Genomic DNA, 14375 nt, shown 5'->3' on the forward strand with positions numbered 1-14375 from the left:
CTACAGGATTGCTATTGCAGAGTCCTCAGTGCTGCCCTCCTGCCCCAGGCCCAGCCGGCGGATGGACTCGCTGTATTTCTGCCGCCCCAGCTCAACGATGGCTTCAACCTCATCAGCGATGTCCTGGCGGCCACTCTCTTTCAGGGCTGTGATCAGCTTGCTCACACAGTCAGGATCCTCTGAGTTCTGCTGAGCCCACGAGAAAAGCATGTCTAGGATCTGCTTATTGAGGTCCTCTCTGAAGAAAGGAGGAAAGACAGAAGTAACCAACATGCTCTCCTGAGCAGCAAACCAAAGAGACCTTATCTAAGTCCCAGCCATGGCTAGAGCCTTGAAGAAGCCATCCAGACACACAAAGCACTCAGTGGGCCTGCCTCTTTCCTACCCAGCATAGAGGAGTTGAAGTTCTTGCATGAATGTTTCTCTATAAAATATTTTCCTAATAGAAGTATCAAATTAAGGCATTCTACTTTTGAATATAACTTCCTCACAGGAACACTAGTTTGATTATAACAAGTCTAATTCTCTCCTTCTGCTTTGGCTTTTTGGTCAGACTGCATGTCCCGTGATGTAACACAAGCTCTTTTTGATTAACAATGATATTCACTATTAAAGCCATAGATCATTTCTCTTTGTAAGAGATGGAGTCTGGCCAGGAATCCAATCATAGAACAAAACAGGAATGCAACTCAGCTGAACTACAAAGCTCATCAGGTTTGTTATTTCCCGATTTTGTTTTTCAAACAAAAAACTTCATTTTATAATGGCAAGAGAACATAATCAGTTTCCCATTATAAAAGGTATTCTTTTCAGAAGAATCATTAGTCAACCCCTCTTTAATCCAGTGAAACAATTACAGTGGAAGAACTTTGAACCAGCCAAGCATTGATTTATACTATTACACTGCAGACAGATGTACAGACATACATAATGCATCACTGTTAGTTACTGTGTTCTATTCTCACCTGTTATTGTATCCTATGCGCTCAATCTGCTGGTAGGTCAGGCCCAAGTTGAGGCCGATGCTCTGCCAGTCAGCTCCCACGCGCCTAGCAATGCTCAGCAGGTTTGCCTGTGTCAGGTAGCCAGTCTCAGCATTGCCCAGGTTCAAGGGAGGGAAGGAGAAGCCATACAGGGGTCCGGGGTTCTCATCCCACCGGGGTTTCAGTTGCTGTGTCACAAAGAAGAGAGAGAAAGTACATTCTTTCTTTCCATAGAGGACAGTGTCTGGCCACTCACTCCCCACAGTGAAATCTCCTTCCTTCTACTGGGGAGAAAGGAACTACTTGGGGCTGAAGGGTCAGGCTGAAAGAAGCAAGGAGGACTTACACCGGCAGTGACGAGTAATGCTCACTGCCTCAGGAAAATATCAAATTGTAATGCTCACAGTCATAGCTCACATCGGAAATTTCCTTTCCTGCATTTACAGAGCAGTTTAAAATAAGCCACATCCCTGAAGCATATTTGCCTCAGCAGTAAGAGAGTACTTAGTGTACATTTGTAGTTGAGGTTGCATGTGCCAGAAAGGGATGTGAGATCATCACACGTGATCAGAAGGGAAGTAGTCAGCCTACCAAGGTATTTATTGTTTTAGGCTTCTGAAATGTCACTTAAATTCTGTAACCAAAAGTTGCATTTCTCACTGTAACCTATAACCCAGCCTTTAAAGCTCACAGCAGAATACCTACAGTCAATGTCTGTGTTCAAATCCAGCATAACTACCTCATCCTATTCCTTTCTTTTCCTGCTGCATGAGCTGTGTAATTAAGAAATTGATAAACAAAACAGACACTTCCCTCAATTACAGCAAGCTTCCTTGTGTACTACATTCTCATTTATTCAAACGATCCACCCTCTCCGACTCTGACCACCCACCCAACAAGCCTGTGCTTGACAGGCAAGATGAGCAGGAGAGGTAGGAGACCACTCCCAGCTCTTAATTTTCTCATTTCAGAAGAGCTCACTCACAGGGAGTGCAAAATCTCTACCATGACATGGCTGGGCAGCTATTCCTTGTGCTCATTCATTGCATGCCTTCTCATGGAGGAAACAAAATTAGCTGAGCAGAAATGCTATGCTCTTACCCCATCTAGATAAATTTTTCTGTAGGAGACAACTCACAGGCAGCTTGATGGGCAGAGTAGCAAGCCAGAGGGAGTCTGGACCTTTTCTCCTCCTGCTGGCATCTTCAGGGATGCTGTCTGGAACTGCCCCTCGGTAGAAAGAGACCTTTGCAAAGAGAAAGCATGCAGTGAGGCTCTGATTCAAGCACAGTGGCCCAGCCTATTGGCACCATGTCTTTTCTGTTTGGGAAAGCATGAATTCAGCATTCTCAGCTATCCTCAGCCCAGAAATATGGCCTCTCAATTATGTGTAACTGGGAGGAGCACTGAGGTTCTGCCATAAAGGCTGGACTTTCTGCCAGCACCCCAAAAATTAATGGCAGCAATGTAAGTCAGACCGTTAAGTGATGAGTGATCCTTCGAGATTACACTTCTTGACTGTTCAGAGTTTAGCCAGTGAAACGCAAAGCCAGAGAAAGAGGGTAGGAAAAGAGTCATGGCCAGCACTCAGAGATTATTATAATGAGTATTGTAAAAGCAATGATGAAGGAGGAAACAAGAAGTGTAACTGGTTGTTCACCTGGCCTTTTACAGCCTGGCCTTTTCTGTCCACAGGGGAGGTCACGTAGATTTCCTTCATGTTCTTCAAGTGGGAGTAAAAAATAAATGAGAGACGTCCATCCACGCAGTCAGGGCGATCTGTGCAGAGAAGCAGGAAACATTCAACTTGTGAAGAAAAGTGTGCAGAAACAGATCAGTCATAAAAATAAACCCACCTGACTACTGCCCTCTGCAGGTTTACAAGAGCATGAGAAGAAATGAAAGTCTGCAAACAGCACTTTCATAAGGAAAAGCAGACAGAAAAGTTATGTGACCAGAGAATGTGACAAGTTCAATGTCCAGGGGCTGGCTGCTGTGAGTAGCAGGCGAGCTGGAGACAGAGAGGAATGCCATGGAGGAGTACAACCCACGGCAGAAACATGTCTAGGGCCAGAGCAGGACAAGAGGGAAGTAGGTAGGAGCAGAACGAGCCCAATACTGCCATACCCATATCAATGCTGATGCCTCGCTCAAAAGCTGCAAAAAATTGCTCTCCCTCAAACATCTCCACCATGTCGGATGGCTCAGGTCCTCGATAGCGGTCCTGCAGCTTCTTCAGCACTGGGTCAACCTGACAAGGATGAGAGTGTTTGGTCAGAAGCACATCTGTCCCCTAACCCATGTTTCTATACCCATGATGTTCCTCTCACCTTCAACAGGAAAGACTAATTTACATGAAAAGGATGTAAACAAATGAACAGAAACCTATTAAAAAAGCATTTCAGCACTGTCTCTGTTTTTTTAACAGGTCTTTTTAACTTCAAAGACAAGGAGGGATTTACTTGCTACCATATCTCACTCACTATCCAAATACATTTTCTCTGCAAAAAGACACATGCTACAATAGCACACCACTGAGGACACTAGAAAGCTCATTTTGGCTTCGTAGCCTATGATGACAGTTGCAGCGCAAGAGTCAGGTTAGATTCTTTCTATTTGTAACACTAAACTTCTCTCACTCCATGACCTTTCCCAGCAGGATTACAGACACACCCAAACAACTATCTCACTCTGAGTGTCATTGACGCCTCATCTGGAGACAGTTTTAGCCCACAACCCTATATAAAAAATCCTTGCAGATGTTTGTGTCCACAGGTCACTTCAGTACAGGAGCACAGGTAAAGAGAAGGAGCAACCAGAGCAGAGAATTGTGCAGAGCTGGATATGCAGCCCAGTAGTGGCAGTCTGATAAAATAACCCTCACCTCACCAAGCTGCACTGCCTGCCAAGGGACACGTTCTCCACAGCTGCACACTTGCGCTTACACTAACCTGAAACAACACTGCTAAGGGCTGATACCCCTAGGAAGAAGCAGCAGAAGAGAATGCCTGAGCCCTTCCCATCTGCTTCTTGACGAAGTCAGCCAGATTAGCTCACACTCATCGCACAAACTAACCTCATGTTGCATTAAAGCAGATTAAGGAGTGCTCATATGTTCTGTTCCGGTGCTTCCAGAACTGAGAACAGCAAGGAACATAAGGAAAATTACCATCTAACCACTCCAGCTGAAAACAAAGCAGTGCTGCTGCCCACACCACTAGCCCATGTCAGACAAGTGACATGTAAACTTTGACTTAAATTTAAGGCAACATGTTTTACCTCATGTTTGCTGGATTATAATAGCATATACATGGCCAGTAACTGTGCTTCAGCTGATTTTAGCAGCCCAGTCCTCAGGGTTTGCAGGGAAGAAAATCAGTGCATGGCATTTGCCACTGCATAGAATGAGATTTTTTCTTCCCCCAGCTCCCTGTGAGTCAGTATCACACCACCAACAGTGTGGTGACAGCATACCCCAGCCGTGACTCTGGGGTGGTGAACAGGACCCTTCAGTGCACTGCTGCCTTTACATCCTACAAAGGGAAGCCTGGGAAGCTCAGGAGCAAGGCAGTGCAACCCCGATCAGACCTTGTGCTTGGGGACACACTGTAGCAGGACTTGCTCGGGATCCCTCTTCCTCTGCAGCGCAATGAAGTTCACCTGGTACAGACGCAGCCGCTCATAGACCTTCTTGGCAATGCCTCCAATGTAGGTCTTAGTGGTGTACCACAGCCAGTACCTGGAGACAAGGAATTAAAAAAAATGAGGGACCCTACCCAGAGAAAGGTGACTGTGTCACACCCACATGATCGGAAAGAATGACAGGTAGAGACAAAATGCAACACTGGGCCTGACTTGTAAAAGGAAGAGGGAACAGAGAGAGTTAATGTCATGGCCTCTGGTCAGAGTGTTGGAAAAGCAAGGCAGGGGAACATCGCATCTTTTCCTCAGGACTAATCTTGCACTTACCAGGAGAAGTGAGTGACTTCAAACACTGCATAAAGATGGGTAAATTCCAGCACCACCTCACTGGTGATGTCATTCCAGGTTTGGCCATCCAGGTCTCCATGGAGTATATGCAGCCTTGACTGATCCAAATTCAGTCCTAAAGACACCAATGAACAAGAGATGCTATATGCAGCAGAAACCTTATTCATGGCTTTACAAACCCAGCCACAGGTTTGGGTGATTTACTTTTTAAAGACACCCAAGTAAGGGTTCACAGCCTTCTCTTCAGCATCCAGGACTGAACTTTGGTCAAAGAAGAGCAGCAATAAAAGGACCAAGTTATGCTATTGCTTTTGGGATATTCTGGCAAAATATGCAGATATTCCCACCAACAGATTCATTAGACAAGTCATCACTAAAATCCAGGGTTATTAAGTTCTGTCTCTTTCTAATGTGTATCTCACAGATGTACATTTTCAATCCTGATGCACTTCAGGCATACAAACACCCGGTGATGTTATAATGAAGGCCATGTATTTCTTTACAAGAAAACCAGGAGGGTCAAAGAAAATAGGAGTAAGGAGACTGAGGATACTCAGCAAACAGAGGAATCCTTGGCATGACTGAGGCTGTTTTTAGCAGTTTTCAGAGTGGGATGTGGCTCAGCGTACAATCAGTACAACGGTACATTTTGAAATGCAGTGGCTCAGCACCTGATTCATACGCAAGGAAAAGAGAAGGCAGACTCCTGGAGACAGCATGTTCAGTTCTTAATTCAAGCTATTCCCAATCATGAATCAAAGCCCTTTTGCAATGCATCTCCTCAGTGGGCAGGAGTGCCTCTCCAATCCACCATAGTAAAACCAGCAGTTAAAATACACATGTGGTTTGGCAGAGAAATCCTTTTGCCAAGACCATTCTCCCAGCTTGTCTGGTCTGTGAACCCTAGCCCTGATCTGATGGACCTGAACTACCTTCACCTCCCACCGCTCTGCACCACCACACAGTCAGCGGACACACCTTGCTGTTCCTGCAGGAAAAGCAGCAAGCTTTATTAACAACAGGAGAGGCAAATAAAATTCTCTCTTGCCCTTTTTGGTTTTCCAAATATGGCATTTCCCTTTGTCAATTTTGGTAATAAACTGACCTGTGACCCCAGGTGGAAGAGGCAGCTGAATTCTCACTGGCTTGAGAAAATCCACCGTGGAGTCCTGGGAGAGGTAGAGCAGGGGACTGGCTCTGCACCCTGAATTGGCTGTGATTTCCTGTATCTCTTCTGCAGAGACTGACAGCACCTGGATGTGGCAGACAGCACAGTGAGCAGAGCAGTCAGGCACCAAATTCCCACACTTCTCACTCAGTTCCTCCAGCACCCAGCAGGCAAATGCTGCTCTTGCTGCAGGGCCCGTTGAGAAATAAAGCACAGCGAACTTCAGATGAAGCCTGGCAACCTGTCGGGCTGGGATGGACTTAAAGTATTACAAAAGCATCTTGCAGCTCTACAGAACAATTAATTTTAGTGGGGTGATTTTAGAATTAGATTCACATTAGATTCCCCCACCACCACCAATTCTCACTGAGCTGTTTTGTTAGGTCAGTTTTGCAAGGGAAAAAGAGGCAAAACCTTTTTGTGTTCCCTTCATAGCAGCTACACACTGGTCTGCTGGAGATTCCTTTCCCACACAGGGCAGCAGGGAGCAAGGCCCATGTTGCATGGAAGTGAAGAGAGAAGGTGATCTGAGATGGGTCAGCCCATGAAGCAACTATGTCTAGAGATGAATTACCCTAGGGCATCTCTGCTTGGTTCTGTACTGAACATGAGAAAACAGCTGCACCAGAGCTCACCAAAGAGCATACATACCTGCAGCTTGACACTACGAGGCTCTTTGGTGACTCCAGGAGGAAAGATCACCTTGATGTTTGGATCCACACTGGAAAAGAGCAATGTCCCCTCTGCTGGTACTTTGCATTCATTTTGGACAAGTCGAGACACAACAAGGAACCAAGAGAAGTGAAGGACACAACAGTGGGCCACACACTTCTGTGACAGAGGACAAAGAAGAAAACATATAGGCATATAACTTAATACAATAAAGGCAGGAAAATGAGTACCAGCCAAGCAGAAGAAAGTACTAAATCAGGGATGAAACATGGCAGGATGCAACTCATCAACTCTCTCCATGAGAAAGGAAACCTGGAGCTGAAATCCACTACATTTTATTGCAGCTGGTGAAAACACAGCTCATGAGATGTTTCAAATAGGTTCACTCTTGGCTGGGCAGAACCAAAGAAGGGAACAGGAGCAAAGTGTGTCACTGGTAATTTCAATCTGCTCACCTTTGATTTCCTCTTCTGCTTCACTCTTGTTTTCAGATCACTCCAGCTCTGCCCATTGAAGGTCCGAACTACCACCTCATGCTGGTGAGGGGTTTGAGGTGAGATATATGGCAGCCAGATCTGCACCTCCTGGCAAAAAAGCATTCCTGTGAGCCACCAACTGAAAGGATAAAACCAAGGCCAGCTCTGCTCTGTGGCTTCCTATGCAGACAAGGGAGGGCAGAGCATGGCCTGTATGCAGGGAATCAAAGAACCTGCTCTGCCCTGTGGTGTCCAGGGAGGTGACAGGAAATGTCAGGTCTGCTATGGACTTTGACGGTAGGAAAGGTTCAGCAGCCTCTGAGCAAAAAGGGCAAAGCAACCTTTGCAGTGAGCTGCTGTCAGCCATGATGGGGCTGGTGGATGGTATGACTACTCCTCAGCTTGAATGCAAACCACACAATCAGACTCTTAGAGAAGGATGCAAACCATTCTCCTTCCAGGCTAAGGCCAGATGCTGGACTTATCCTCTGGTAGAGCAGGGGGGTTGTGAGTGAGAAAGGTTAGAGCTCAGCTCAATCAGAGCAGTGGGGAAGGCAAAGATGCCAGATCAGCACAGTATCAGAGAAGCTGGCTGTCTCCTTTCTCTCTACAGCAGAGCTTCTTTGAGAGGGGGTCCTGCAGCTACTTAAAAGCACCAGGGATGGGGGTAACTGTCTCACAGGTCCCAAAAGGCGCTCTCAGAAAACTCCACTGAGCTACTGCAAAGACAGACTCATCAGGAGGTGACCTGGGTGTATCCTCACCTGCTGGAATTGGATCCCATGAGGCTGCAGCTCCAGGACTCTACTCAGCAGGACATCATGGTGTCTCAGCTTTACCCACTGTGGATCCGGCATGAGGGATCGGAAGTGGATCCGCAGAGGAGCAGAGGCAGCCCCCGGCGGAAAGTAGAAATGGATGCCACAGGCCAGGACCACTCTGCAGCCTTCAGAGGTGACAGTAAAGCTTCCAAAAGACATGCATGAATTTATGACATTGTGCAGTGATTCAGCCCTCCAAAAATTGACAGAATAATCTCATACTTGTGTTTCACAGGCCTACTGAGGCTATAGGCTCCTATACATTCCTGCAATACCCACTATGCACTTGTCTATAACATAAATTCTTAATAACAGAGGCTTACCTGCCCTCTCCTGATGAAAGGAAGAGTCTTTCTAGCCTTCTGGTACTGGATTTATCTGTGGCAATGAGAAGATTTAGGTAGGAGAAGGAGACAGAGGTTACTTAAACCAAGGTAGACAAAGAAAGACTGAACAGTTTTGGCTTAATCCTAATCTGACAGAAGTTGTTAATGGAATTCTGGTCACACTGCAGTGGGCCCAAGAACACACTGCAGCAAGAGGATGGCATGTGGCCTCGAGGTCCCAGGACATACTGAAAATGCTAGCTCTCCCCCAGGGAAACTCAGCAGCAGAGGGAATTCAAAAATATTTCAGTTTACCTCTGCAGCTCTCAGGGCCATGTTTGATTGCCTGGAGCCACCCTGGGAATCAGTGCTTGCTCTTAAGAACATGAGCACCACTGGGAAACCCTGTTCAGATTCCTGCTCATTTTATCACCTTCCTCTTGGACTAAGTGCTGCTCCTCTGCAGCCTGTGAACTTCAGGAAAGGAAGAGGTAGCTGCACAGCAGAATGACCCCTTGCTGTTCTCTGAGACTCTAGCATGAGCCACCACAGCCTTAGGGCCATGCAGCAAGTCCAGGAACTGGTGCTCACCTCTGCTAAAAAGGTTGGACCCCTTTAGGGACGCCTCCTGATCTGTTTCCTGTGAGACCCATTTTCACTTCCACTGTAAAACCCTACCAAGGAAGCCCAATTCCAGGGACCACTGAGCCCTTCAGACTGGGACAGGCCTCATAAAAACATAACTAACACTGTCTGTATCCTTACAACTTAATAATTATTCCAGAGAAATAAATGCTGATCTGATTCCCCCCTGCTTGTCTTCTCTAATCCAAACCCATCTACACCATGCTGGGCTGAGTGAGGGAACAGCTGGGCAGAACACACAGCAGCAGAAGCCTTGCAATTACCAGCCTGCGGGGATGGTTCCGTTTCTCCCAAGGGATTGCCTCGGACGTGCACGAACGGCAAGGTCTGGATCTCAGCAGGGATGGCACGGAGGCAGTTGTTCTGCAGATCAAGTCTGGACAAGTTGGGCAGGCTGGCAAGTGAGGCAGGGACTGTCACCAGGAGATTGCTGTGGAGATGCAGCCGACGCAGAGACTTCAAATTGGCTGCAGGTTGGAACAAGAAGTGACCCCCCATCCGTGCTGTTAATTGCACTGCGAATCAGCTCGAACCCTCCCTCTCTCCTCAGCCCATGTAAACATACACACAATGAGGGAAAAGCACAGAAGCTTAACATCCCTTTAGCTCACAAAATGAAGGAGTGCAAGGAATTAGCTGAGAGGTAACACAGCCTCCTCTGTCCTCTCCTTTTCAGCTATAAGACAGCTCTGTAACAGCATCAAAACAACCTTGGTCACAAGGTAATAGAGGACCCAGGAAGCTGGGCAGCAGAAGTCAGAGCCCAGTTCTGTGGACTGGTCCACACTGGACAGTGTCCCAGATTCTCATCCCATCAAACCTCAGCTCTTCTGCGACCCAAAACCAGCCAGGCCAGATCCTCAGTCATTGTAAATTGCATTGAAATCTCAGCAGCGTCGCTGATTCACAGAAACAGAAAGTGTGGTCCAGAGAGTTGTTAATGCTCAAAGGCACTGACTGAACCAAGCATGATCCTTCTGGACATCCCTTCCATTTGGCTCCAATATAAAATGGTTTATGCTAACAACTCTGGGGATAGAGACCAAGGGTCTCAGGGATTGTACCAAAAGCTTGGCAAGTCCATGTCCTTCTCTTCCCCAGTAAAATACATACCTAAGGAGTCTGGGATGCTCAATAAGCGATTCCCAGAGAGATCCAGCTCTGTGCAGTTGTGCAGATTCCCAACTTCTTCAGGGAGCAATTCCAAAGCATTTTCTGAGAGATCCAGATCCTGCAGCATTGACAGCTCCCCAATGCTCTGAGGTAAGTCTTTCAGCTGATTTTTCATTGCAGAGAAGAAAGTCAGTTTGCTCAGACAGCCAAAGTCCTCAGGAAGTGTCACCAGGTTGTTGTGGCTCACCAGGAGCACACGGAGGCTGGGGAGGTGGAGAATGCAGCTTGGCAAGGTGGAGAGTCTATTGAAGCTGAGATCCAGGTGGGTGAGACACCTGAGGTTCCCAAAGTCTGGTGGCAAGCTTGTCAGGAAGCCATGCTGATAGGAACCAAACTCATCCCTAGCATGGCCACCTGGGTGGAGGAAAGTGGAAGAAGAGGTCAGTATGCTACCATGAAAGCTCACCAGCCTCATGTGAGACTCAGCACAGAGATCCACAAGATTGGGAGTTACTGATAACAATGAGCAGCACTAATCACAAAGTACTCAGGGAAGTGAGTTTTCTGCTCCATGCCTCAGTTTCCCGATCAGTGAAAGGGGTGTAACAGTGAAGAGCTGTTAAGAAATCAGGAGATGCCACAGTGAACCAGTACAGCTCTGCTAAACACATCTGGAGTCAAAGCTCAGAACGAGCCAGGCCACCCCACACATTTACCACACTTCAGCAGGGTGACCCATACACCTCCAAGATCCCACTCTTCTTCCCTGCTACCAGTGGCCAACACACAACACTTTCCGGATCAAGGAAATAGTCCTTGCCCTCGAGGATTTATCCATGTTGCCGAGAAGCAAACAGCCCTGAGGACTGAAATCTGCTCTTGCAAGACTGGAGGGCACACCTGAGGAAAGAGCAGCGAAAATGTGGGGGGGAAAGTAGCTAATTCAGTATTTTGTAGGGCAGACAGCACAGAGAGGGAAGAATGAAAGTTCCATATGCCAGCTTGTGGCACTCAAATTACAGAAGGGCTGCACCCCTGGAAAATAACTTGAGCAAACAAAACAAAACTTCCAAACTTTTCCACTTATTCATTGTTTCATACCCCTTCTCTACTGTTTTCTATTTATATCCATATACAGCAGAGGGCACCAAATTTTTTTTTTTTTTTTTTTTGCTGCATAATGGTACAAAATGAGAACAACCAAACAGGCACATTGCACTTTGTACATAGGATTTTACTGAACTACTTAATTGCACTTCAGGATGCTCAGGTTGTGTATACATCTCACAAAACAAGACTGATAAAAGGTACTGCTGTTACTGCCACCTTACTAAAGGGGGGAAAGACAAATCAAATCATTCACATGAGAAATTTGTGACAAATATAGAAACAAACCTCAGACTTCTCAGTTTTCAGCTGGAACCCTGAATTCTGCCCCCAAACTCCCCCTTTTTGTTCTCATTTATTTTTAAAATTCTACCTCCCAAAGAGCAAATTATCCAGTCTCATACAGAAATTATACAAATTGTATTGATATCCTACCACAATAAATAGATGAGACAGTCAAATAATGATCTAATATTTATAGCTCTAACAGTTATTACACTTTGCCAAATTACATGCACACCCTGTGTCCTACTTTAGAGAAAATGTTGAACAGCCTCTTCTGGTCTGTCTTGAACTTTGCTAAACCTACAGTCAATGACAGTAAGCAAGGATTGATTCAGACAGAAACACAACAAATACAGCTTATTATAATCTCAAAAATTAAATAGCGGCTGAACAGTCACCAAAAGATTCAACACCTTTCAATCCCCCTCTTCTTGCATAACTGCAAAAATGCTCTTCTAGAGAATGGCTACAGAAAATGCTGCAGCATCAACCCAATGAGACTCCAAAAACCCAGTCCCCAGGCAGCTGTAAAAACAAAGGGAGGAAATAAGAGTCCAGAAGCTGTATCTTGTTGAAATCTGCATTCAGCTCTGAGCAAGGCTGAGCCAAAGGGCACTGGAACAAAACACTTCCAAGGGCAGTTTGTCCCGCAGATATGGAGAAAAGGATTAACAAAAAATCTGAGCCTAGAAAAGCTGGATGGTGATGGGCCCCAGAATTTACCTTTAAGCACTAGGGATTTCAGGTGCTTCAGATCAGGAAGGCAGTCCAGTGTGGTGTCAAGGAGGCAATCGTTGCTGCTGAGCCGGAGGAACTCAACCTGGACCAGCTCTCCCTGTTGCTCCTTGAACAGCTGGAGGAAACGGCGGCAGCCGTCAGGATAAACATCCAGGTTCAGTCTGTTGTCAGCAAGGCAGGAGCCAGCGAGGGCAGGAGCCCCCAAAGTCCCCTCCCCGCACTCATCCCTGGGCCCCATCAGCTCTGCCATCTTCTGCATTTCATCCACAGGGTCCAGACATGCTCTGACTTGCCAGGCAGGCAGGCACTGGCAGCACCACAAGGCAGCTGGGACAAGGAGAGGAGGAGAGATGGCTCTGAAAAAGATAGAAGTGCACAATGAAGGCTCCTGCCCCAGTCCAGAGCGGCTGAAAACAGTTCATAATCACAGCAAGATGGTAGGAAAGATTACATGCATGTTACTGAAAGCTTTGGAGGCAAAGAGCACAGAAATGCAGCATGACAGATGTCACAAAGCCTTCTCCTCCTAGAGAAAACCTGAATTTTTCCAGCCAACATCTCAGCAGGGAATGGAGCAATTATGCACCATCAGAATAAAGACCAATATTAACTTTAAAAGACATAAATGTAAATGCCTATGCCTAATGCAGATTTCAAGGTGCCTTAGTAGGAAGATTTAAAAGTAGAGAAGAAAACTGGGGCAGGGAGAACTGAGCCAGAAGCAGAGCCCAGAGGTGGCTAACAGACTGTGACAGGTCCTCATCGAGCATGGTTGTGAAACCCAGCGTCAATGGGATAAAAGCATGTGTACAAAGGGCAGCAGAGAAAACGTGTCAGGGCCAGCGACCGGGTTAGAAAAGGCATGTTGGTGGTGCACACCTCCTGAGCTTGGCAATTAAACTAGCTCATGGTGTGAATATCAGGAGCTCTTTGTAAATCCTGCCATGGATCAAATTGGTAAATAGAAGTTACCTTTGAGTGATGCAGAATTAGAACAAACTTGGCTCTAACATCTGAGGCCAGCAGGCCAGAAACAGGATAACGCCCCAGCAACACCCTGAGGAGCAATGTTTTTATTGTTAGCCTGTGGGACATAGCAGCACTGATGTTCCCAAGGCACAGTCTGGGGGAGGCATCATCCCCTGAAAAGGCAGATATGCCCCACCCTGAAAGGACAGAAATTAAAAGCAAGAAGAAGAGGAAGCAGAACCCAGAGGCAGGTTGCAAATTGTGCTGGGTCTTGATGAACCTGGTTTGTGAAACTGAGGGCCAATGGGATAAAAGTGAAACTACTTCTTTAGTATAAAGGTGAGCATTTCTTACAAAGACATTGTGTACAACATGTACACAGCCCCCTTACACACAGGTGTAAGAAAAAAGTCCATCAGCTATAGCTTTGTAAAACTGTCAGCGGTGAAAGAACCAGAGGGCAGCTCCAGAAGCCACAGAGGCAGCCTCAGGGCCAACAAACATGGATCGATGTGGTGCCACAGAGACACTCTGAAACACAGCCCTTCACATGGACACACAGCCCTTCACATGGACACACAGAGCTCTGTGCATGGACACACAGCCCGCACATGGACACACACAGCACTTCACATGGACACACAGAGCTCTGTGCACGGACACACAGCCCGCACATGGACACACAGCACTTCCCATGGACACACAGAGCTCTGTGCATGGACACAAAGCACTTCACATGGACACACAGCCCTGCACATGGACACACAGAGCTCTGTGCATGGACACAAAGCACTTCACATGGACACACAGCCCTGCACATGGACACACACAGCCTGCACATGGACACACACACAGCCCGCACATGTCACACACAGCCGTGCCGGGCTGCCCGCACCACCCTGTGCCCTGGCCCCGTCCCCCCAGGCGCGCTGTCCAGGCCCCGGCAGCAGCCGCGCCCCGTGCCCGGCCGAGCACGGCCCCGCTCGTCTCACCCCTCCGCACCGGCCCCGGGCACCCGGGAGCCGGGGCTGGGCTGGGCTGGGCTCTGCCCGCCACTTCCTGAAAAGTTCTCGGGAGCTGAG

The 14375-nt window shown here is 47.2% G+C and overlaps 1 protein-coding gene across 1 annotated transcript; it reads right to left on the reverse strand.

Annotated features, from left to right (window-relative positions):
• Window positions 1-12583, reverse strand: PIDD1 (p53-induced death domain protein 1; the record flags this gene model as incomplete). Its single annotated transcript, XM_084208711.1, has 15 exons — window positions 1-238; window positions 966-1171; window positions 2122-2229; window positions 2644-2762; window positions 3111-3234; window positions 4572-4722; window positions 4953-5088; window positions 6079-6226; window positions 6793-6972; window positions 7269-7397; window positions 8054-8255; window positions 8434-8488; window positions 9345-9548; window positions 10195-10608; window positions 12310-12583. The coding sequence occupies 15 exons, from the start codon at window positions 12581-12583 to the stop codon at window positions 1-3; spliced, it is 2688 nt and encodes an 895-aa protein (XP_084064837.1).
• Window positions 12584-14375: the final 1792 nt, after the last annotated feature.

Source organism: Fringilla coelebs (assembly GCF_963513975.1).
Source record: "Fringilla coelebs genome assembly, chromosome: 6".
Lineage (NCBI taxonomy): Eukaryota > Metazoa > Chordata > Aves > Passeriformes > Fringillidae > Fringilla > Fringilla coelebs.